The sequence below is a fragment of the Mirounga leonina genome, unplaced genomic scaffold (assembly GCF_011800145.1).
Source record: "Mirounga leonina isolate KUSES-001 unplaced genomic scaffold, KU_Mleo_1.0 Mir_93, whole genome shotgun sequence".
In the NCBI taxonomy this organism is placed as follows: Eukaryota; Metazoa; Chordata; class Mammalia; order Carnivora; family Phocidae; genus Mirounga; species Mirounga leonina.
The window spans coordinates 21,009,956-21,035,510 of NW_023270854.1; the positions used below are offsets into that span (position 1 = coordinate 21,009,956).

Genomic DNA, 25,555 nt, shown 5'->3' on the forward strand with positions numbered 1-25,555 from the left:
GTGAGTCTGGGGATCTCTTCATCTTAAAGGCGTGAGAATAAAATTTTAACGTTATGTGCTGGTATGTTTCTATTCTCTAAAATATGTCTTTTAACTTCCAGAAAAGCTTCCTTTGTGGGGAAAATAATAAGCTAAAACAAACCAAAAACAAACCAGAAAAAAGACTCTCCCTTTGCTCTAAGGCAAGAACCACAAAGTTGTCAAATGAGGGGACACTGAAGACCAAAAAGGACACTGAGTGTCATTGCTTGCACTTCAAGGCATTTTTAAGGGCTTTGTGGATCAAATATTGAATGTGTTTAGTTAACTTGGTTAATTTCATAAGCATTGATCTAGGGAAACAAGATGAATGCGATTCTGCAAGATGGAAAGTCAGTTGATGCAAAGTATAAAGTACTATCTGATCCTGGAGGTCTTTGTTTTATTAGTGGAGCATAAAACTGGTAATAATTCATTCAAAATTTATTAAGGGCCTGCTAAATGCAAGGCACAGTCCTAGATCTTCAGGGAAGTGATAATATAAAAGCATGTATTAGATGAGGATCCTGCCATGACAGATCAAGTTGGTTCACTATATCCCGATCCTATATAAGATCTATACACCAACTGCAGATGGTTTTTAATTTGCGCTGACTTTAAAGATTTAAGAACAAGTTAACCCATCTTTTACTATAAAATCACTAGTAGGTTTAATTACAAATGTTTTTTCATTTGTCTAGTATTGCTGAAAGAACTACATGCAAATAAAAATAATGTATTATTTTCAGTCTTATGTGTTCTACAGTTATATTTAGCTTAAAACTCCTGATTTTTTTTGCATGCTACACTAAATCTCTAACATTTTTCAAAATTAAAAATTCCCAATAATAAATATATGAAATTTACATATAACATTTGTAGAAATAATGTAATACATTTCAATGTATACTGGCTTTTTTTTTGTATTCAAATAAAGCTCAACATGGTTCATAAAAATTGGAAATGGGCAGTTTTTCTTTTTTCTTTTTTTCTAGAATTAGTAGTATCATGACTTTATGTGACACAGTAATCAGAATGTACTTTATGAATAAAATGTTATATTCTTCAGAAAATGAAGAATTCTTGTGTTATTCTGTACCCATATTTTCTTAGTAATAGAAATAAGGGTGAGAAAAGGAATCAAGATGCTAAAGAGTAATGAATTCATATATCATATAACCAACTAGGTATTTTATCCAGATAATTTCATCCAAAAATCACTTCTTCCAGAAATTTTTGATAATTAAAACAGATATTTTCTACTTTTTCTTAGGTTTTGAAACCAGGAAATGGTACTTTCAGAAAGAACAGTAAAACAAATGAGCCCATGGTTAACTTTGAAAAGAGGAAGTGTATAACTATTTTAGGAGTTATTAAAATTATATATTTCTAAATTTATTTTTTATAGGCACCTATTAGGTAAGTCCAAACCAGAAATTTCATGTCCCTTCCCTTATTTGCATTTTTACAGTATTATAAAGTATGAAGTCATTTAAAGAGTAAATTTTTATATTTTCTCTAAAGGATAAAGAACAGATCTCACTAGGAGACTTCTTTTCATCTTTTTTTTTGGGGGGGGGGGCGGTTTTGGCAAGAGACATGCGCTCCCTTGGGCAAAAGTTAGTCTCCATGATTTCCCTGCCATTTGCTCTCTGGATTGAGGGGAAAAGCGGGCAGAGGTAATAGGACTTCCTGTAGGAAGTGTGCTTATTGTGATATTCCTTGGTGTTTACCAAAGTGACATGTATACTGTGTTCTCAAGGCCTGATGAGTGACTAATGTGAGTTACAATGCTCAATGACATGTTATTAATGTGAACAAGAGTTTAAGTTATAATTATTATACAAGCTATTTTCTTTGTTCTTGTTCTTACATATCACTTTAAATATTATTTCTATATTTGAATTGTGGTGTGTGTCTGTGTGTATGTTTGTATAAAATGAAACATTAATGTTTACATTAAGTCCCTACTTTTAGCAGTCATGGGCAGATGGAGAATATCTTCCATGATAAAAAATTTTATCAGCAGCTAACAAAGATTAATTCAATTGGGATTTCTAGAGTCTAGTTTTTCTGAGTAGATATTTATAAGTTCAGGGAGGAGTTAATGGAAAATTAATGTGCAGAGGACATGGAGAAAACTGGATGTGGTAGTTCTGATCTATTCTTTAATCTATCTTCCCTGAGTGGGGATAAGAGAAGGTCCTTAAGAATGGCACCCACACAATCAATCCTAAGAAAAACATATGGCCCATAATCTAAATTGAATGAACAGATTGGTCATCTAACAAATGTTCAATAAACGTTCTCCCAAGAATGCAGAGCACTGAGGTATCTTCTTGATCTTAGAATTGGTTCTCTGAAAATAGTTCTGGTGATAATGATGGAAATTGAATTGATTTTGTGTCCTGTGTACCAGTGGATAAAGGATATCTATTAATGACACCTGAATACAGTTTTATGGTCCAATACACAGATCATATGGAGCTCTATTTTGAAGCAGATAATTTTTCAGAGGCTGGAGAAGTGTCTAAGAGATCAATTTATCACACAGTTGATAATACTGTTGACTTTGAACAAAGGCATCAGGATATCTAAGAGCCAGGAAGCGAAATCATAACTCATGCCTAGGATATTTCAAACATATATTAATGGAAAAGAATTAATGAGCTCTCCTTAACACATTGTTTCCAAGTACACATGAAAGAAAGCTCATTGATTGAAAGAAGCTAGAATGTTACTACTTCATATGTAAGAGAAGCTGACATGCCTGCCACATATTGAGATGTGGTGCTTAACAAATCTTTTTTGCCTTCCTTCAAAACATATCCTTATATTTGTCACCTGTGGCAAGTCTAAGAGCAGTAGTTTTCAAGAATGGGAATGTTCTTTGGTGACCTGCTACGAGTTAGAAACAATGTAAGAGAACCAAATATGTGATTATCCATCTTTTCCTTGACCATGAGAAGCACTTTTTTTTGGAGTTCCAACTTCTGACTTTATGCAATAAAATATGGACAGACTAGACTACAATAAAAAGCAAATTCATTTTTAAAATCCTTAGAAATCAATCTAAAATCTAAGATTATTTTTCCACCTACAAACGTCGTGAATTGGGTGACCATATAATTATGAAAACCAGGCCACTTTAAGAATGAAAGAGGGTGCTATTACCACTTTTGCCTGGATCTGGGTATTAATCAGGACACTTTCCAAAATGGAAATTATAGTCATCATAGACATAAACAATTTCAATAAATGAACCCCTAATTCCTGGCTCTTGGTTGACATCTCAGTTTGATTTTGGGTCCTGACTTCCTGAAGTTTTTTTGCAGTGTGGCAATTGACAGGTGAAGAAAAGTTGCCTGGGGAATATTCTAAGGTAGGAAAAAAGTTTGCAAACATTGCGTTCTTCTTCCTTTGCAAGCACCAGAGTAAAGCAACGCTAAGCCAGACTCACTGGTGTCTGGATTCCTGAACAGGATAATAGATGTCAGCCAATGAGAAGAAAAGACAAAAAAATACATACATATATATGAATGATATGGTGATTGTGGAATTTTCTCTTCTCTCTTTGTATGCATTCTTGCCTATAGCATATCTGGAATAATGGCTAGTATGTGGGTCTAAGGAATCACTTCTGGTGCAGCCTTGTCTTTATCAAAATCTAAAAAGCCTCCTATTTCTCTAAACATGGACCCTCTCCTGGATGACTAGATCTTCCCAAGAGCTAGCTCATTCACCCGACTAAAACATGGAGGATGAGGAAGAATTTTTCATGGATTATAAAAGAACAACTGTCCTCAAAAGCCACTGAATGAACATGAAAGTCTCCCATACCTGGATGGTCCACAAGCTTATCCCAAAGGCAGTGTGAGATATGCTTGTGTCTGAGTGGAGTTACCAAGCAGTGCAAGGAGAGGTAACAAAACAGCATGAAAGCTCTTTCTTCTCCAAGTGACTGTTCATCAGGAAGTTGCAACTACAGTATGAAAACACCAGAATGTCAGGATCACACTAGTTGTGCTGTTTGTATGTGTAAATGATGACACTTCTGGAGCACAAAATTTTTTCATTCACGTATCAGCTCGTGCTCCATCCATCTAGTCAACAAATGTATTGAATGGACCACTGTTCTAAGTATTGGGGATATTGCAAAGGCTCATAAATTAGTGAGGGGGAAAATGTTGAGTAATAATAACTACATCATATGGCCAAAAGTTTTAAAAATATTATAGGTAGGTGCCACAATGGAAAAACAGGATGATGACTATTTATGCCTAGTAAAATGATCAAAGGCTTTTCAGGGTGACATCTGAGTTGAGAATTAAAAGATGAGTAGATCAGGTAGAAAAGAGTGAGGTGGGTAACCTTAGAAAGACAGGCAAACATGAAATAATAAAACTCCCTATATGCTCTACCAAAGAGTCTGTAAGTTATCTTGCAGAAGCCAGAGGTCCATTACAGATATTTTATGCAGAAAAGTGACTCAATTAAATATGTGTTTTAGAAGAAGTATTGTGGCTGAATTTGAAGAATAAATTATAAGAGACTGTTATAATAAGTAGCATGAGAATAGTACTAATTATGAATCCACAAGGCAGACATTTTTAGTTCCATTTTATAGGTGAGTAAACTGTGGCTCAGAAAGACTAACAAGTATACTCATTTTAAGCAGCTGAACAGGTCTGATTCTGATGATGATGATTTTACCATTACTGGGTGAATTAACAGATACTTAGGCCCTCTTCCTATTCCACATCTTCCTTTCCTCTAATGCCCCACACTTTCACACCCCGCCTCCCCTGAGAAGCAAGGTATGATTGGCATCAGCAGCCAAGAGTGAATGGGGTTTGCGGGGTTCTGGAGGTGAGCATGCTGATCTTCAGTGACCAGTGTGGACAGAGATACTTAATGTGTTGAAAAGTAGGAAAGCCAGAGAACTGTTGTGTTAGAGTAGAGGGAAAGAGCAAAACATCACCATTTTCTTTCTCTCTCTTTCTTTCCCTCTCTTTATCATAATAATACACAGCAGTACCCTAACTGTCCCCTGAATGCATCTTGCAATCCTCGCTCTATGAGCAGCTTCTTGGCATCTTGATTTTCCAATTCTAGGATTTCTCTACGTAAAGGTTCAAGTAATCTTTCCCTCCGCAATCATGTGTGTTGAATCAAGTTCTACTCATATAGTAAAAGTCCATTCTTGGGTTTAAGGAGTCTTTTCTTCTATTACCAATAGTGATTGCCCATCTGAAGCCCTATAATGACGATATACATATGAGATGGCACCACTTAATTTCACATTTTGTATTTTTAATGTTGGGCTGGAAGTATTTACATACTCCTCCCAACTACATTGCATGGTTCTTGAAAACGGACCCATGGAACTGTACGTCTTTCTCATGTTTACCACACACAGCATGATGCTAGGTACATTGTTACCAGCAAGCTGTCAAAAGTGAGTCCAATTCTTTTCATACTTCATGTTTGAAATTTCAAAATCTAATCAACTCCCATAGTTTTGATTTTTCTCCTTTTTGTACTCAGAATTACAAGCAGCCAGGGAAATGCAAGAAAAATAAATTTTCTGCTAACCAGAAATGACAGGAAGGGTAGAGATCAAGAAAAGTGCACAGGAGGTCAGAATCATCTACAAATGTGACCACCATTTTCTGAATTAAAGAGAACTTGTTTTCCAGTTTAGCTTTAACTTAATATATGAATATTCAAGATATTTTTGCCTTATTGGAAACATATTTTCACCTTCCCCAAGATTAGTAACATGCACAGTATCCATAGCCCTGAGCATTATTGCTTTTAGGTCCCAAATATACTTTTGATCAGATGGTAAAGTCTTTCTTTCCAGATTACTCTGTGACTGTTTCCTCAAAGACATGTGTCATAATTCAGTTCAACAAACACTTACCAGGCAACTACAATAATGACAGATTCTCAATTAGAGACTGAGAGGTGGGGACGACAGTGTGAATCAGACCAGTCCTCTGCCATCAAGGAATTTATAACCTGGCCCAGAGGTTAGGAATATAAATAGTGAACTATAAGAAATGAAGAACAGAGCAAGGAATAAGTTGGGTGTTATGGACATACAGAAGGACAAAAAGACTGGAAAGGTGAGAAAGACTTCTTGGAAAAAAGCAGAATGGGAAAGGGAGTCTTAGAAGATGAGGACCTGACTTGGTATAGAAAGGGAGAAAGTACTGCCAAAGCTAAGAGAATGGTACCAGTTAGAGCATGGAGTTGGGAAAACCTTTCCCAGAGAGATTTATACATTTTTGCTAATAGACTGTGACATATGTGGAGGGATGAACTAGTCTTGAGGCTTGAAAAGGACATTTGGGGTGTTGATGTCAAAGAACTGACTTTACTCCATAAGCATTGGTGAGCCATCTGTTTTGGAAAGAAAATTGAGGAGGCAGAGTCCAGGTCTAACAGTAGTGGGCAGAAAACTCAAGCCAGGAACCTGGTATTTGGCTAATGTCTACAGCAAAGAAAGACATTCAGCAACAGAGTGGTTCTTACAAAAAGAATTTGTTTAAGAAATCTTTTTGAGGGCTTGTTAACAAAAATGTCTATCTTTTGGGTCTAAGAAACTTACAAGTATGCCATGAATCGCATCAATTCTTAAGAGTACTGAGTATGTTTTCTTTCAAAGTTACGTATTGAAACATAGAAGCTCCTAAGAGGTTGACTTAAGCAAATACCTGACTGCTTGCTGGGAACACGAGAAGCACCTCAACACTTTATCAAAAGCACACTACTCATTTTTCACCCCTACTTTTATACCATAATCATAATTTCTAGAATTGCAAAATTTTGGACCTGAGAAAAGCACAGGTGAGAATAACTCTCTTTCAAGGGGGTGGAGCAGCAACTGAATAATAAAGTAGTTGAAACTCCACACAATAACAGGGTAGAAAGAGATTTTAATTTTCAGTTAAACAGCTCCCATCAAAAGGTGCTAAAGACTTCAATTTTTCGAACAGCATCCTGGCTGGTGTAATCCAAACCCTGCAAAGTCTGGATTACATTAACTAAATTCCAAGCTTGACTAGACTGCCTTGAAAACCCTATTTCCTTAAAATTGGAAACAATTAACGTTCTGTTTATTCATGAGATTAAACCCGCTGAGGTATGGCAGGTGTAGTATTAAGTACTTTGCCTGAATACCCTACTGAGGAAAGACAAAGAACTTTAAACTAGGTGAATGTATGGTGATGCCATTTAGGTTTCACTTTCTTCCTAACAAAGTAGGAACAAATTAACTCACTGTATTTCCAGAAATTATACAGTGGTTAAGGGCAGAGACTCTCAAATTATTTAACCGGGGTCTGTATCTCGGGCTACCCTCTTATGTACTGTGAGTGTTTGGACAAGTTTGAGAACCTCTGTGTCTCATTTTCTTTATCTGGAGGGATGTTATGATGACATGATAGCACACGAACGGTGCACAGAAGAATGATTGATGCATCCTGGGAATGCTAAAAATGTGAAGTACTACACTGCGTGAAGATGCTATGTCCGAGTTTTTTATCGTAACACCAATCTTCTAGTTCAATCATCTGAAATCTTGAAAGAAAACAAAAGATACTTTGGGCTAACGTCATCATTTGACAGATGAGGATGCTGAGAGAGGTCAGTCACATGTCCAAAGTCACACAGGAGGTCACAGTGACAAGATGGCACTAGAATTTGAGGTCTCCGAGCCCAATCCACCATTCTTGGAGTACACACTGGGTGCTGATGGGAAAGCCAGGGTATTATCAGCCTTTACCATGATTCAGAAGTGAGTAATTCTCCCTCCTGGTGGGAGGGCAGTTCTCAGCAGGCCACCTGCATATAGATCTATAAAGTGGGCTATGCATTTCCATCTCCTTTGTACCTGGTGTTTTAGATCACCCCTCTGAAGGCCATGGAGAGGGGGAGACACTTGAGAGCGCTTGAAGCAAGCATTTTCTTCCTGATTCATCTCAGTGATGACATAGATCATTTCATAAAGGCTCCTGCCCTCTTTCAGGTCCTGTGACATGGCCCTAACACCTACTCTGCATGCCCCAATGGGCAGACATGGAAACACACATGACCTTGTAGACATTTGTGTTCATGCTAAGAATGACCACTTTTTACACATGGACACCTCAAAGTGGAGAGCAACATTTGGGGGTTAAACAGAACATAAGGGTGTAAAAGCAATCCTTTAAGATTAGAAGTTTGATCTGATGATAATCACTTCTGAGAATTGGTCATATTTTATAGTCATAGCCATCCTCCATTGCAGCCCCAAACAGAGGCTTTTATAAATGCTTCTGTGAGAAACCCTAAAAGGTTTAAGCTCATTACGGAAAATCAAAGAGCCACATTTTTCATACAGAGAGCAGCAGTCTACAATGGACAGACTACACTCCGGGAGTCAGAGAGAAGCATGTTGGCATCCACCTCTGCCCACAACTCTATTTGTGTGACCTTAGGCAAGGCACTGCCTTCTGCCTCCTCATCTGAAACACTGGGGAGATAATCAGTGAGGGTTAGAGAAGAGCTTTCTTTTTGAAGGCGGATGCTGTGAACTGGTTCGTGCTTCCCCTCTGTCCCCCAGAACGACATGCTGAATTCCTAACACCCAGTGTGAGGCCCTATGGAAGTAATTAAGGCTAAATGAGGTCACAAGGGTAGGGCCCTGATCCGAGGGGAAGAGAGATGAGAGAACCAGCTGTCCCTCTGCCATGTGAGGACACAGCGAGAAGACACCTGTCTGCAAGCCAGGAAGAACGCTCTCACCAGAAACCAACTCGGCTGGACCTTGATCTGGGGCTTCCAGCCTCTAGAACTGTGAGAAGTAGATTTCTGTTGTTTAATCCACCCAGTCTGTGGCGTTTTGTATAAGCAGCCTAAGCTGACTAAGGCAGTGGAATTAGCACCATCCCTGTGTTTCCCGAGATAACCGACTGTCAGGATCACATACTCAGTGCTGTGACTTCCCACTAACAAGATGACCCCAGAGTGAAAGCTGTTTTATTCTTTGTTCTTTGGACTATGCACAGAGATGGGGAAAGGAAAGCTGATACTGGGAAGATATCCAGACACAAACTTCAGATACAGCAACCTTACAAATCTATGTTAAACATGAGTGTGTGGTTGTGTATGCATCCATATACATACATGGGATGAACATACTCTGTGGTTAAGAACAGGGTTTGAATCGTGGCCTTGCTACTTACTAGCTGTGTGTCTATAGACAATTGACTGAAACTGAGCTTCAGCTTCTTCATTGCTAAGATGAGAACAATAATCGTATCTCACAGTATAGCAGTGAGGATTAAATGAGAATTCTGTGAACAGAGACAGTGGTAGGCCTTCATAAGAGTTCATTTTACCATTTTACACACACACACACACACACACACACACACACTGAAAGGATTCTTACCAAAATATGAAAAATAAAAAAGGGGAAAAAAGGCACAGCATTTCTATGTCCTCTGCACTCACTTGATATAGCCCATACAATTTCCCTATCCTACCTGACCTTCCTAAAAATTAAACTCTGTGGTTAATCTCTAAAATCTCATGATCACCTTCAAAATTATTGGCCACTTGTGCCTGGAAGAGACTAGAGGAAAAAATTGGGATGTGTAACAAGAGATAAGGGGCTGCAAAAAACAGGGAATTACAGAGGAGGCTGAGATTAGAGAGATAAGTAAATGCTAGATATAATCAACTTATAACTACACAGAAGGAAAAAGAGTTCAATGCAAATTATCATTTTCAAACTACTATTGCTATTACTTGGGAGAAAATATTTTCCTCAAATCATGGCTGATTCAAATATAACTGACTTTTTGTTTTCCCATTTATGTACTTCAGGACATATATCAGATTCCAAGAAAAAGTAATTGTGACAAAAGTCTACAGAGATACTTCGTTAAAATAATCAGAACTTTTCCTCCTCTCTCGCATGTAAATTCAATTCGACCTGTTTTTCTGTTTAGGATTCATCTTTGCAAGGTTCACTATGACCCAAGGTGTTGAATTTTCTCTCAACAGAAATTCAGCTCCTGTCATAGATGTAACAGTGAGATCACTTCACCATGGGGAAGGGCAAATAGGTCTAACAGTGGGCACAGTAAGACATATTCAAATAATTTGCTCTGTGCTAAGAGTGGGAACATTCAGAATGGCTTTTTCCTCTTATTTTCATCAATCTTAGAAGGATCTCCAATCTGGGTTATTTTTCTTCTACACGGTCATCAACGCAGGAGACTGATTTTGTTTACAAAGAGCTTTTGATGGCCAGTAAATCTGATATGCTTTCTTTGTAAGAATTTAAAGATCTTATTTATAACCACTAAATTATCTGTTGTCAGTTCCTTTCAATTTCACAAGTGATTTGAGTTTGATGTAAAATTTAGAACCTATCAGTTTGAACAACTGTATACCAGCTGTGATTGAATAAGGCACCAAGTAGTATAATATGTGACAGAATCTTTTAAGTGGTATTAGATGAAGAAAAAGAAAAATTGCCCAAATAATATTAATACACTCAGCCACGGACAATAATTCTTGGGAATGACTTTTTCCCTGAAAACAGATCTAATTTCACGATTGATAAGAAAATCTGAGAAAAATCCATGGAGAGTGTGTGATCAGAGAGACTGGGGAATAATTTACTCTTTTTTTTTCTTTTATAAAAGGACTGATTTACAAAACATACTTTTGATAGCTTAAAATAATATTAAACAAAACAGTTAACTGAAAAACAGCAACAAAATCCATTTATTCAGAACCTTGGGCATGTCGTTGCCCGACTGGCTAATAATGTAACATTTCATCTGGTTCACTGACTTAAAAAAATTTTTTTTGGTATGTTTTCTCTCTCTATATATATTTCTCTAAGTATAATTTCAAAAATCAGGAATTATCCACCTGTGTAAGTTCCAAATTCATTTAAGAAGTCTATGCAAGGTTGTTTTAATTATTTTATAAATGAAATAATAAAACCACTTTTGCTAGTTAATTATTCCAGCTTTGGATCTGGCCAGCACTAATACTTAATTTTCCTATGTAAATACAGGTTAACTGATCAGTATTCATCATTAATAGTTCACAAATATTACCATTTAGTAGATATTGGTCTTACAAAGATATTTTAAGTAGAAGTAAGCAGGAAGTACGTTTAGGTGATTAATGTAAATGTGAACTCTGGGTAGATATTTCTGCGTATTGTTCATTTTTATTACTTCCATGTGTGAAGTCCCAGCCATGTTCTCTGAAGCAGAGGTATGATTTAAGGACCCAGGGATAAACCTGAACACAGAATCATTAAATAAAATACTACTCATGTAGACAATGTTCTGTTAGTGAGCCTTAATATCCAGATGCTTAATATTTAAAAGTTAAAAAGTATTCTTGTTGAAAAGAATGTTTTCCTCCATCTTACAAGATGGTGCCTTCTAAGACAGGATGCCCACAAGCAGGTTCTGCTGACAGGAGATTGTCCAAAGCAGGAGAAAAACGACACAAACTGTAGACTCTGAGCCAACAAATATGGACAAAATCTGGACATCACCGACTATAACAAGTTGCAAATACTTCCCAACTCCTCCTTCTTTAAAGAATATAACAGGCTGAAAAAATACAGCTCATAAGCTATTCTTTTTCTCCTCTAGAATTCTACCAATTACCTTTAGTGTAAAAATAATTTATCAGTCTGCAAATCATGATAATAGCAAATTCTTATCTACCTGTGAAGTGATGGATAACTCTTATTTATCTCCATTTTCCTTTGTGTAAAGCCATGCCTATTTCTCTACACGAATCAGCTTTTAGCAAAAGAATGGAAGGAGAATAAAATACTCTGAGTTGAGCTAGCATCTGATTCACAGAGTGAAAGCTTTCTGACTTCAAAATGAACCATAGTAATGCCCTAAAAAAGTTGTCCTAACTTTGTTTTTATTTATTAAAAGAAGCTCACTGTAGAGAAAAAGCACACTTGATTTATGGTTTTTCTCTGTGGAGCTACAGAACTTTAATCCATAGCTCATGAAAGGGTATAAGAGCAGCTTGAAAATTATGCTGAGCTTAATTATACTTAATGTGAATTATTCAGAAGTGCAGACAGAGACTAAAAATTTATTTCATACAAAGAAGCTTGACATTTTAATTGGTCCTTCAGAATAGAGACAAAACAATTTCCTCTCAAGAAAATTTACATCTTCCCAACAGACCAGCAGCTTCAGCCAAACAGAACTTCATTAACAAGATTAATTATCACGCCAGTGTCTGCTTCATCAGGTGTATGGCCCAGGTGAAAAAAAAAGGAATGCAAAATAATGACTGACATTTCTAGCAGATAGAATTGATTCAAGCAGAGAAAGGATGACAGATTGAGCCACCATACCTTGGTCATTAGCCATTTTGTCAGGGTGTTCTACTGTGGGGGAGAAAGAAATATTATTAGACATTGACACTTCTTAGCAAGGAAGCTGACACTTCAAATCGACAGTTTTGTGAGCAAGTGTTCATATCAAGGCCAAAGCGCTGTTGAAATAAAATTGATAAGGAATCAAGGTTGATGTGATTATTTCTATTAAATAGTAGTCAGAGGAGAAAAATTGAAAATGGTTTTTGCTATATATGTTCTTAAAAATATGTTATTTGTTTCATTCCTCTACACATCAACTCAAAATGATCATCTTGTAAGTTTAATTAAAAATACAGTACGTGAAAACTCATATGATCACCAAGTAATTATCACCCATATATTTTAAATAAGGTAAAGAGGCTATTTTCTTGTCTTCAATTTTTTTTTCAACCAGAGAACTTAACCAATCTCACATGGATAGGGTAAAATAAGAGAATATCATAAATGTGTCTTAATCTAAATGGTTTAATAAATTTTTAGACCTTATGAAGAGAATTCTTACCTGCTCACAACTTCAAGTACATTATGAATAATGTTCTTGAAAATGACTTTTTTTCATTTAAAAAATATCTTTAACATTTTTTAAGTGGCTTCTTTTCTATTAACCAAATATAACTGTATAGGAGGTAAATTCACAATATCACTGCTTTTACAGAAATTGTGAGAGGACATTTTGACCAGTGTAGATCTTTGTCAGTTTCCATCAATTAGAATGATTTCCCCTATACTTGAGTTCCTTTGGGCTTCAAATCTTCTGGGTTTATTGAACTCAATTGCACTAAAACTTGACATTTAGGCTACTACACTTGCTGTTGGCTTCTTTACATGTGTCAGTTAAACTCACACAGAGAAAAATACGATAGTGTTCCCACGGGCAGCCACCTATAACCTAAGCACCCTGGTTCTCTCATTTGGGGTGGCAGTCTCCCAGCAAATCCATCATCACTGTTTGAAAGGTAAAGCAAAAGTCTCAGAAGCAGTAGTCCTTCCTTTGCTAATTGATGGGACACATATCATTGCCCAGAAGAATATGTAGACTGGAAATACTCAAAAAATGATGTTGTTAATAGATACCCCTTTCAGATGAACAGGGTTTATGAATGTCACCTCATAGAAAAATTCTAAACTTAGTTACAAATTTCTATCACTTACAATTTCCTTCATTTTAAAATAATCCATAAACATATTCTATGAAAAAGGATAGACCAAGAAAGGTTATCTTAGTAAGTAGTAGACTTTGAACTCTGAATGACTCTTTGGGAAACAGCATACATACAAGAGTGCTTATTATATTAAGATTCTACCAGTTTTATGTAAGTTTTTAAATGTCATTGTAGCTCCTCAAGATTTAACAAACTTTTTTTTTCTTAATTCACCAGGCCGTCCAACCTACTCTTTCCTAGTCTAATCATCACAACTTAATTTTTATCTAAATTTTGTCTCGATTTCTCAAGATCCATTTTTTTTACAGTATTAGGGGATTATTGATGAAAGGTGGTTTTGATAGGCAATTGCATTATCTGTAGTTTATAGACAGGGATAGGGTTTTCACTGAAATCCTAACATAGTTTTTGAGAAAGGATACTATGTTGTAGGATGTGCCAAACCAGGTCTCTGGTAAGAATGAGGAGGATATTTGGGAATCACATGTGACCACACAATCCAGGAAGGATAAAAGTTTGGCAGCCAGAACAGGGCACACTTGAGAAACTACCCTAATCAGCATCTCATATTTAGGGGAGAAATGTTTGGAATGATATCAAAAAAAGAGAGAAGAAAATCAATCTCATCCGATTTTCATTCTTCCTTTCTCCCTTCATCTTTAATTATACACACACATTATCTACAGTCTAAGAAAATTTTTACCAAGTGACAAATAAATATATGTTATGGGCCACAATAGCATCCTCATTCTTACCTTCTGGATTTGTTTTACTGTTAGCAATCTGGACTGGATATAACTTGAGAAATTTTGAATGTCTCAAAAAAGGTTATCAACTAAAGAGTATTTTCCAAAAGGGATAAAATATATCCTAAAAGTTACTGTTTATTAAAGATGAATAATGGCTTAAAAGTATCATAATTTGGGTCTTGACTTTTTATTTGCTCCTGCCATTTGTCAAGAAAATCATGTATTTTGTCAAAAATAATGTGAAGACTAAAACTTTTCTGTATTCTGATATGGAACTTTCAGTTCTACATCCTTGGATGGGAAAGATGCACATTTCAGAATGATGATTAAAGATGCCCAGAGAACAGACTACAGTCTAGTGCTCTTTCACTGCTGAACACTCAGCTTTTTTGTATGTAGGAGGTGACTCCATCCCCCTATAGAATTCCTATAGAGGATGCTATAGAATTCCACTTTGGTCTGTTTCAGCAGAAGCATCCTTTCTTCCTATTATTTGACAGGCCAAAATGGAGAAGCTCAGTTTACCCAAGAGAACAACCCACGTGAGAGGCAGAGATTGACATGCCTCTTGTACATCTTCCAAGGGTTTCACGGTGTATGGGTATCCTAATGGGGACTATTTGCAGAAGGGAGATGTATATTTGCAGAGTCCTGTGTGGTCAGAGAATCAAGTTCAAGATTCTTTTAATTAACATTCCAAAGAAACAATCAGATGTACCACATACACGCATGTACGCAAGAGTATTGTAATTTAATCCCTTTTTAATAATAAATGTCCTTTTCATTAACCAGTGATTATGGATTGAGTTTCCTATACCTCTCTTGCTGGTGGCTAAAACCAAAGACAAAACTCTAGTCTTCTAGTAGTAAATGCTACTGTCTTTGCAAAGACTGCATATGAAAGAATGAAGCTTGTAGACACCTGCCTGGGGCATGATTTGCAATGAAACACTTGCCTGTTACCCAGTAGACTACTGAGAGCTTTCTCAGCTTCAGGATAACATGTGAGCCTTTCTTGCTGTCAAACAAAGTTACATTCTGATGAACAGAGGCCTTATGTTTTAAAGCAGCTTTGGAAACTGAAAATCTTAAATCAGAGAGCAGTAACATGATGTGATGTGTTTAGTGTAGATTTGGTTCACTGTGGCTTTGACTCTCTTAAGAGTAATTTATTTGCCTTAGAATATTTGTCATCGTAACATGTAGGATGCATGCATGTACAATGTCAATTATTGATAAAGATGGGTAAGATCAATATCTCTAAATAATTTAGAATGCAATCAAGACATCTGAAACTTGGTTTGCCATATGAGCAAGATTTGTTTTAAAATCGAATTGACTATTAATTGAGCATGACATACTGAGGATAGACAATATTAAACATTCAAATCAGGATATTAGAAATAATGCTTGTGAACTATTACAACATAACAAGTTCCTGAATTTGTTCTCAGTTCTGAACATCATTTTATAAATGAGTTTAGAGCACTTAAGGTAAACAGTACCAAATGAGATGTGGAGTTCATTAAATAATCTCCAGGATGGTTATCAGTGTGGGCCTGTAAATCCTGTGATAACTCATCACTCTGCTGCTTAATACATTTGGATGCCTTAAGTCATCCTAAACCCTCCCTGAGATCTCTAGTTGGCACACAATGTGAGCATGAAATTAATTTGGCACTTGACTATAGATAAAGATGAAGCATTTGTGAAACAGTATCTAGTTACATTTCATGCTCCCACAAAACGAATAACCAGTTTCCTTTCGATTGCTCATTTAGAGTGAAACCTGATTTAGACATGAAGTCCTAAAAACCCAGAGAGAAGAAGATTAGCTCATTTCCTCCTGCCTCCCTCCCCAATTTCTACTCTGTCGCTAAGAACTGTCACGAAGGCTTAGGCTGAATGCTTGTTTGTGTGTTCTTGGCGAACTTTCAGATTAGCTGTTACCAAGTCCAGCCTTGAATGGCTAGCTCCCTCACCAGAATTCAAAATCCACTATTTATTAGGGTACCTTTCCTAGGGGAATTGAATGACTATACAATTATTCTAAGACTCTTCTCTTAATATGTCAGGCACCTGGGTGGAAATGTCAACCATCCTCATGTTTCTAATTTTTCAGTTGTTTGCCATCATGTATTATCAACTTAGCCAGATATATAGATAGACATATGTGGTCACAGATTTAAGAGTCAAGTATCCTTCTTTAGAACAACACACATCATGCCTAAATATACAACTTTAAATACCAGCCCTGGAACATTCCTTTTCTTTTTCAATTGTTAAATAACAGAGGCTCTTGAAACCATTTGTCCTCCAGAAAAATAATACTGTTCTAAAATAGTAAGGACTACCATGAAGATTATTTTGATGTAGTCAGGGCCTTAGCATTTTTTCTGGATGAACATGTAGCTATGCTTGAATTGAGCAGCTATTTTTACTCTTGCAAGCACGGGGCATTTTCTTCTAGTAATAATACTGTAAAGACTCTTTTTTTCCCCCCTTGTTGCTATCCTAGGTCCTTAAAATAAACACATTCATTTTGTTTGAGATTTTCTGTCTTGCCATATCAAATTTTCTTTTTATATATAAGGACAATAGTTCCTCAAAGAAAACATTTAAGGCTGGCAGTAGTATGGCATTCACATAATTCAATGCTTTTTAATTTTTATTTCCTTACATAAAAATTTTCATTATATTTTGAATAGAGCCAATATACTTGAAATCAATACAGAATTCCAAAAAGATTGTAAATGGGGAAAAAAAGTTAAGTTAAATACACCTGCCTTGTGTTGAAGGCAGAAAATGTGATAACACAATAGATCTTTCTCTGACATGCTGGCTTTCAGCATGAAAAGGTACATTTTAATTTATTCTGAATGTCCATTGTAGTCATGTTGCCAACAGAGAAGGCAGACAGTTCCTAATGCAGACTCCTTAAGTATTTTACAACCATCCCACAGGAAAAGAAAGGCACTGCTGTACTAGGAAATGATTCAAACCTTTCAGAGTCCTGAAGAGGATGGGATCAGAGAGAGGCCCCACTCCTTTTGCATTTCGTGCTTGAATTCGAAAGTAGTACATTGTGTCAAGGTTGAGATCCATGATTTGGTGAGTAAGCCGATCACCACTGATTGTTTCCATCACCCAGTCGTCAATTGGTATGTTCTTGTCCAAGGTATAAAACAAGATGTAAGCTGCAGAAATAGATGAATGCGACTGGGTTTAGTGTACTGACTGCATACTATACTTCTGCTTCTAAACACTCATGTTTCCCAAATATAATGTGCAATGATTATTATACATTCACAGTCTATAAACTACAGTATTCATTTAAGGAAGTAATAATTTTTTTGATATTGCAAAGATTAGACAAATCATTGCCTCAATGTACAGAAACTGAAAACGGAACAGACCATTCAAAATAAAAATATCATCTCTAAAAATACAAGGTTTCTGTGGTCTATAAATCCTGTGCATGGATTCCTGACTGACAGAAACACTGAGATAACAAATACATTTTTAAGCTGCTAAATCTGTGATGATACTGTTACACAGCAATAGATACCATAATAGGCTAATGGTGACCTTGGCAATCTGCACCCCAGATGATTTCTGTGTTCGAGTAAGGTCAGGAATCACTGCTTTAGTCGATATGTGGAATCTGTATATTTTTGGCATTCATTGAGATGCTGCTGCTGCAGCTATGAATGTCTTATAATGCAGACCGCTCAGGAAAAGATAAAAGACGAAGGTAAAGAATTCTGTATAACTCAAAGGTTGTAGGACTCTCTGGTTAATATTAAAATTGGAATACTACAGTTCAAAAGGGATTGTGAAATATCACTGGGCAAAGGAGTTGTTTCTGACTCATTTATAACTCGGCCCCCATGATCAATATCAATAAAATCTTCTAATATTTTTTGAATCAGAATAGTCTCCATTCTTGTCCCCAAAGAACCACATCTACTGAAGAGAACACCCTAGTACTGGTAATACTTTTTTTTTTTAACTTTTATTACGTGCATGTCTTATCTCTTCAAAAGGATAAAAACATTCTTTTAGTTCAAGAGCCATATCTTATGTTACCCTTTATTCTTCAGAGAAGCCAATAAAATTGTCTTCACATAATAGGTATTGAAACTCACTTATTGAATGAAATCCTCTAGCCAGTAAGCACAGATGCTTTACATTCATAACATTTAATGCAACTGTAGAGTTATCATGGGCTGTTGTAAATGCCCGATGACAATGAAAGTTTGGAGAATTGTTCTCATCCCAGGTCAGCTACATTTATTTCTGATTTTGTTTATTTGCCAAATGGAAGTAAAATAATTGCCCTCCTTGTGTTTTCAGGGTTTTTTTCTTTGTAAAAAGTATTCAATTAACCATTTAAAAATGATAGTTCTGACATCAAATAAGTACAATTGAAGGTACAAGCATCAGGTTCTGACAATTCCAAACTGTATTTGAAGTGATTTCCTGGTATTTATGGGGAATCGATCTGTGTAAATTTGAGAACTGAGATGCAGAATAGAAATATACTAGTACAACATTCCAAACTTTAAAAATTGGCCTTAGGGAAAGCATACAATTTTATCTGGATATATGAGTTTGGTGTGTTTAGAGAATATTAAATCTGTTATTGAAGTCCTACTGTAGAGATTTCTGTATCCACATAGGTTGGAACAAATTCATTGGTTTCTCAGAAACTTTCTGTACCTATATGTCCATTTCCCCGTGTCCAAGTTTCTTTCTTCATTCTTTTCTCTTACTTTTTTCTACTTCATTTTTGTCTCTTACTCACCATAACTAGCCAAATAATGAGAACTATCTCCTGTCATAGGTAATAAGCCTGAGATTGTTAACTCAAGTGGGCATTCCCGCATTAGAATTACATTTGTCTAAATATATATAAAATGTTAACACCATACATATGTCATTTTTGACTACTTCTACAAAGAGGTTGTAATTGTAAAAAGAAAGTGTCAGAAAGTGTTCAATTCCACCTCTCTCCTCTGTCTTTTTCCATACTTCTTTCCACAGATCACTGATTCCCTTCCATGGTTCAGCTGCTAAGTACCAGGAAGACCAAGATGATGCCTACCAGCAAGGAGCTCAGCCCAGTGAGAACTCCTCATCTTTCAAAAATTGATTCTGATAATCATGTCTATAGATAAATACATAATGAAGGACCCATTTCTTCCTTCCTAATAAAAAAAATTAAAAAAAAAAAGCAGTGCTATGGTGAGCGCTGTGAATTGTGCAAGACTGATAAATCACAGACCTGTACCTCTGAAACAAATAATACATTATATGTTAAAAAAAAAAAAAGAAGATAGTAGGAAGGGAAAAATGAAGGGGGGAAATTGGAGGGGGAGACGAGCTATGAGAGACTATGGACTCTGAGAAACAAACTGAGGGTTCTAGAGGGAAGGGGGGGGTTGGTTAGCCTGGTGATGGGTATTAAAGAGGGCATGTACTGAATGGAGCACTGGGTGTTATACACAAACAATGAATCATGGAACACTAGATCAAAAACTGATGATGTAATGTATGGTGACTAATATAACATAATAATAAAAAATTTAAAAAAAATATTAAAAAATAACAGGCTATGGATTCAGGAAGACCTGACCTTAACTCATAGGTCTTTCATTTCCTGGCTTTGCAACCTTGAACACCTTGCTTAATCTAAGTAGGCCTCCATTTTCTCATCTGAAAATAAGTTGCTGTGAGATAATGTATTTTAAGAAATTAATATATGTGGGTATTCCTATCATGTTATCTTCTATATAGTGACTACTTAGTAAATGCTACATTTATTCTTTCTGTTTTTCTTTCTTTTTCTCCTCCCTTCCTCCCTTCTTTTTTTTCTTAATATTAGTAATTAAGGAAGTATAATATTTGGAAGAGCTGAATTTTTATTTCAAGTCAACAATAGGTTTAATAGCAAGTCAATGATTATTCTACTCAACAAATATTTATTAATTACCTACCAAGTGTCAAGAATATTGATACTGAAGAGAAAGCTTTAAACAAAATCTGAAACCTGTTCTCATAGAATTTTCAGCCCTGTATTAGGAGCATTTAGATTTATCTCTACTGATTATATGGAGAGGGGACATAGAGGAAGAAGTCAAGATGGCTAAATTTCCAACTTTTGCAACTGGATAAACATGAAAAATTTTTATATGATGGGAATAGGAATAGTTAGACACATATAATTGCAGTGAGTGCCCAGCTTGGTCCACAATCCTGGGTGGTCTTACAACCTATTACAGAATATAATAGTGCATTATTTGGCTGGTTATGGTAGGTTCTAGATTAAAAAAAAAAACACCACCACAAAGAAACAAAAAAAAAAAAAAGAAAAGAAAAGAAAAAAAGAGAAAAAAGGGAGAGAAAGACGGGTTGGGGAATAGAAGGAAGTGCCAATAAGATAGGCAAGTGGAAATGTACAATATGAGGTAGGATATGTGTATTTAGAATTCCTTGGATGGAGATACAGATTTCAGAGACATAAGTTTGTGTTCACTGAAGCCCTGGCTATACTATACACACTTTTTCAGAGAAAGTGACAAAGGGACTAAAAAGATCTACTTAAGAAACAGATGGGGGCGCCTGGGTGGCTCAGTCGTTAAGCATCTGCCTTCGGCTCAGGTCCCGGAATCGAGTCCCACATCGGGCTCCCTGCTCGGCGGGAAGCCTGCTTCTCCCTCTCCCACTCCCCTTGCTTGTGTTCCTGCTCTCGCTATCTCTCGCTCTGTCAAATAAATAAAAAATATTAAAAAAAAAAAAAAGAAAGAAAGAAACAGATGGAAGAAATGTTTGCTAACAAGACCAAGAAGCTGTAGCCTAAAATTGGGAAGAAAAGTGGGTAGATGATCTTAAAAAAGTCGAGAAGAGAATTTCAAGAAAGGGGAAATGGACTAGAGTATCACATGACACACAAAAAAAGATAACATAATCTTATCCATTGGAAAGTACTGATAGGGAAACAATCCCTGAAGACCTAACTCTTCTAACTATGTTGGTCTCTGATCATAAATAATGTTGGATGCTGCATTTATTTAGATCAATGTTTCAAAACCCTAGCTGTACATTAAAATCACTTGGGGAGCTTTTAAAATATAGCATGCTCAATCCTTCCTCAGATAAATTAAATCATAAATCAGTTAAGAATCACTGATTTGGACTAGTTGAATACTAATAAGCTGGAGCAAAACATAGTGGAGTCTGAACATGAATTTTAAATCCTAGCTCTGTTACTTCTTGGTTATTTGACTTTGGGGAAGTTATTTACCCTAGAAACCCCTCATCTCTTCATTTCAACATGGAATAACAGGAAGATAGGATCACTTAACAATACTAAAGTGCTTAGCAGGATGCCAAGCATATAATGAATGCTTAATTCATTCTGAACCATTCTCTCCTGAAAATGTCAGTCCAAATTCCTAAACTGACAGTTTATAATCAAGGAATTTAGGGATTGGCATTATCTAGATCTCCTTCTTTGTCCTCTTTTTTTTTTGTTTGATCTTTTTGAAGTATATATATTTACAAATTGATGATCTGGGTTCTATGCAGAGTACATTAATAAAGCCTCACCCTAGAATGGATTTAAAATGGGAATAATAATAGTTCATTTGTTTTAGTTCTCACTGGACATCAGAGAATTTTCTCAGCACTTCATTATTACATTCTACAAAAAGAGGTTCTATTACTATCCTTATTTTATAGATGAGAAAGTGAACTTAGGAAAGTTAACTTACCCAGGCATCTCCCTCAGAAGCTTGGGTCCTTAACCACCCTGCTTTACGTCTGTGTACATGCAGGGATGTGGTTAAACAAAGAAATATAAAGGGAGGATGTGGGCACCTTCTTCTGCATAGGCACACGCATGCTCTGACACACTGGGAAAGAGCTCCCGTTTCCTTTGTACTTTAATGAGAAACCGAGTGTAGTAAATCTGGGCCCTTTGCTATATGGTATTTTGAATATTTTATCATCCTGTTTTCTGGAAGTAATTTGATGAAAGAATAAAAATATATATGGAAAAGAAGTTGTCTTAAGGGTTCTTAATGTTTGCTCCCTGTTGACTTGAGTCAAAATATCTCAACTTGAAAATAATAATTTGGTTTTAATAAATGAACTAGGTTCTTAAAGATAAAAAGCATTGCCTCCATACTTTTACTTTACCATTGTGAGGGAAGGGATACTGAACATACAACTCTAAATAAAATATGTGGAGAAGGTTGCAATTTTGGCACACAGTATTTTATTGCTTAGATTCATTTGCATTTCTTAACATGAGGCAGACTTCCATTTTTTTCCCTCAAAAAAGCAAAACTAAGCTTCTTCCAGAGTTGAAAACACATTCTATTGTTTACATTGACTATTTGATGAGATTTATTTAAATAAGAGATGAGAATTCTGGTAGTATATGGCTTATTTTATCCTTTACTAAAAAAAATATATTTTTTCAATCAGAACTCATTTTTATTTAGGCAACTTCTATTCTGTTTTTTTCTTCTTAAACTTATTATCTATTGATTTACCATATGCTTATAAATTACTGTTTATAACATAACAAAAAAGTCACCATGTAAACAAATCAAAATCTACAAAAGTACTGAAATAGAACCAATGAAAATAAATCATAACATTGACGGGAAAAAGAAAAAGAAAATTGGAATGAGCCAGCCTCAGTTTTAAAAAGCCTGGCAGAGTGACAACTAAGCATATACAATTTTGGGAAGATTTAATATCCCTCTTCTTTTTCCATATTTGTCAGCTCAAATGAAATTTCTGTTTGCTATTGCACTCAGAACAATTTTCTAGAGAAAACAAGTCTTCAGCTTAAATTTAAATCACATTTGGAATTTTCACATTATCTTTTCATTTTGGAAAATCCAGAAAGTAACTCATACAAAGTAAGTGTGCCACCTGAACTATAATTTCCATGCTTATCTCTGTTATCACAAAATGACTGAATTACTTTGTTAATTTATAATAGTGCTATCCACTTCTTTGCAAAAAAAGAAGAAAAAGGAGTGACTCTTACATGTGCCTAACCCAATGGTTCAAGTTAATTAGACTATAATGTGCACATTTTTAGTTATACAATATTTTTCATAATAATTATATGCTATGGAGACATCTATTAAAAGCCTAAAGTGATCATTTAAAGGCAAAATCCCTGATAGAACTCCATTATATTTTTCATACTAAATTAACATTACAGGCTTCTAATGGATGCTTTAATTAGGCATTGATGTTATCAGCAATATTTGGCAAAATAAAATCTGTCACTGTGAAATATTCATTAAGTTCAATTTCTGTCAGTCAATATTAAGTATTTTACGAACCTTATGATTTAAGTCAGAAGCTAAAAGCTAAGTGAGAAACTAAAAACCCCCAGACAAACCTCCTTTGCATGTGCCATTCAAAAATACACGGTCATTAGGTGTCTTTTGTATTTTGTAATTGCCAAACAACTGGCTTCGTTTTAGTCATTTATGCTTAGAGACATTCCATTAGAAGAGTGTCCCAATGCTCCACGAGATGAAAAACAAAAGGTCTAAACTAATTGAAATACACATCCTTCAGAAAGCAACTCAAATGAAATGTGTATTTGTAGGCACCATTAGAAGAAATTCCATGGTTAGCAGGGGGCAAGAAGAGACAACCAGAAAGGGCGGGGAAGTCCACTGAGATGCTGGCACAGAAAACTAATACACAAAAGGCATGAGCCATGCACATGGGGTAAGCAATTGCAGGCCAAGCAGAGCAATGCTGGAAATAAAGCAGAGATGCTTACCAGTAATTTTCCCATTGGCTTCCAAGGGAGGCTGCCAACTCACGATGACAGCACGAGGCTTCCCTTCTCGAGTAATGACTGTCAAATCCTTGGGAGCAGAGGTCGGGGCTGCGAGATGAAACAGAGACAAGGCCTTGTCATTGGATGTGAAAGAAAGCAGACATTTATGGGACTTCTAATCATGATGTTGACACTCAGAATCCATCATGCAGTATATCATGCTGATCTTAGCATTTACGATTTATTTCAAGTATTTTAATTAAACAAGCAACCAAACAAATATATAGAAATGAATGTTTTTCCATGGAAGTTAAATGACTTCCAATGGTATAACTATAGAGAGTAGAACAGAATATGTATGAATACAGAGGAGAAAAGTATAATGGATATTTCCAAGCGAGTGCCACGCTAAACATGTAAGAATCATTATAAGAACAAAGAAATGTGCACATACTTAGTGAGATTGATGGCTACATGTCTCCAAGAGACAGAGTCCTGTTAAAACTGTAGGATTTTAAAACAAAAATTCACCTAATTCTATATTTTCTTAAAAGCAAGAAGAAGGAAAAAAAAAGAATGAATTTAAATGCATGTTAAAAGATCTTGCTTAGGTGAACATATTAGATATCTCTTAGCAAGAAGGCAAAGGAATATTTGAAAATGGACGTATGGAATCTGGGACGGTCTTAGTATCAGCCTGTCATGGAATGAGAAGGCATGAGACCATGGGGGTCTTAGAGCTAATTTTCCCACATGTTGTTGAAAGGGACCAGAATTTATCACCCCAAAATATGCCTCTTTGGCATAAGGATTATTTTAGGCCGATTATTTTTAAGAAACAGTAGACACAGGAAAAGCTCTGAAAACTTGGTAGATGTTACCCTTTTATAAGAGAAATTTGTATTTATAAGAGTGTCTCCCTCTCTGTACCCGGAAGAGGAGGATGATAAAATCTCTAGAAACTCTTATTAGGGAGAAGGCAGGAATTTAAATCTGTATAATAACGACACCCTTGTTTACTGTGATTTGCCTGAAAACCTCCCATTATTGGCTCCCTAACCCCCAAAGTATTCTTTTGTTTTTAGTTGGAGATTGTATTTAAGGTGATGGCTTGGGCCATTTCAGGGAGTTACTCAGTGTTCCTGGGTATCCTCCATGTCTCCAGGAGGTGCACATGTTATTAAACTCCTGTTTGCCTTCCTGTTATTAATCTAACTTTTATTACAGCGGGGTCTCAGCCAAGGACCTAGAAGAATAAAGAGAAAGTTGTTTTTCCTCCTATATTTTGCTCAACAAAAATTTAAATATATTTTAAATGTGGCAGTAAACTGGACAGGCCAGTCCAGTATCTTCCAGGCTTCTTTAG

At 35.9% G+C, this 25,555-nt stretch overlaps 1 protein-coding gene across 1 annotated transcript in view; it reads right to left on the minus strand.

The window, feature by feature from the left end:
• Positions 1 to 25,555, minus strand: part of DCC (DCC netrin 1 receptor) — a 1,173,370-nt gene that overhangs the window by 94,355 nt on the left and 1,053,460 nt on the right. Inside the window, exons 19-21 of the mRNA XM_034996274.1 lie at positions 24,190 to 24,297; positions 17,369 to 17,563; positions 12,431 to 12,463 (exon numbers count right to left, since the gene is read on the minus strand). Of these exons, the coding sequence (XP_034852165.1) occupies positions 12,431 to 12,463; positions 17,369 to 17,563; positions 24,190 to 24,297 (336 nt within the window). The remainder of the gene's footprint in view (positions 1 to 12,430; positions 12,464 to 17,368; positions 17,564 to 24,189; positions 24,298 to 25,555) is intronic.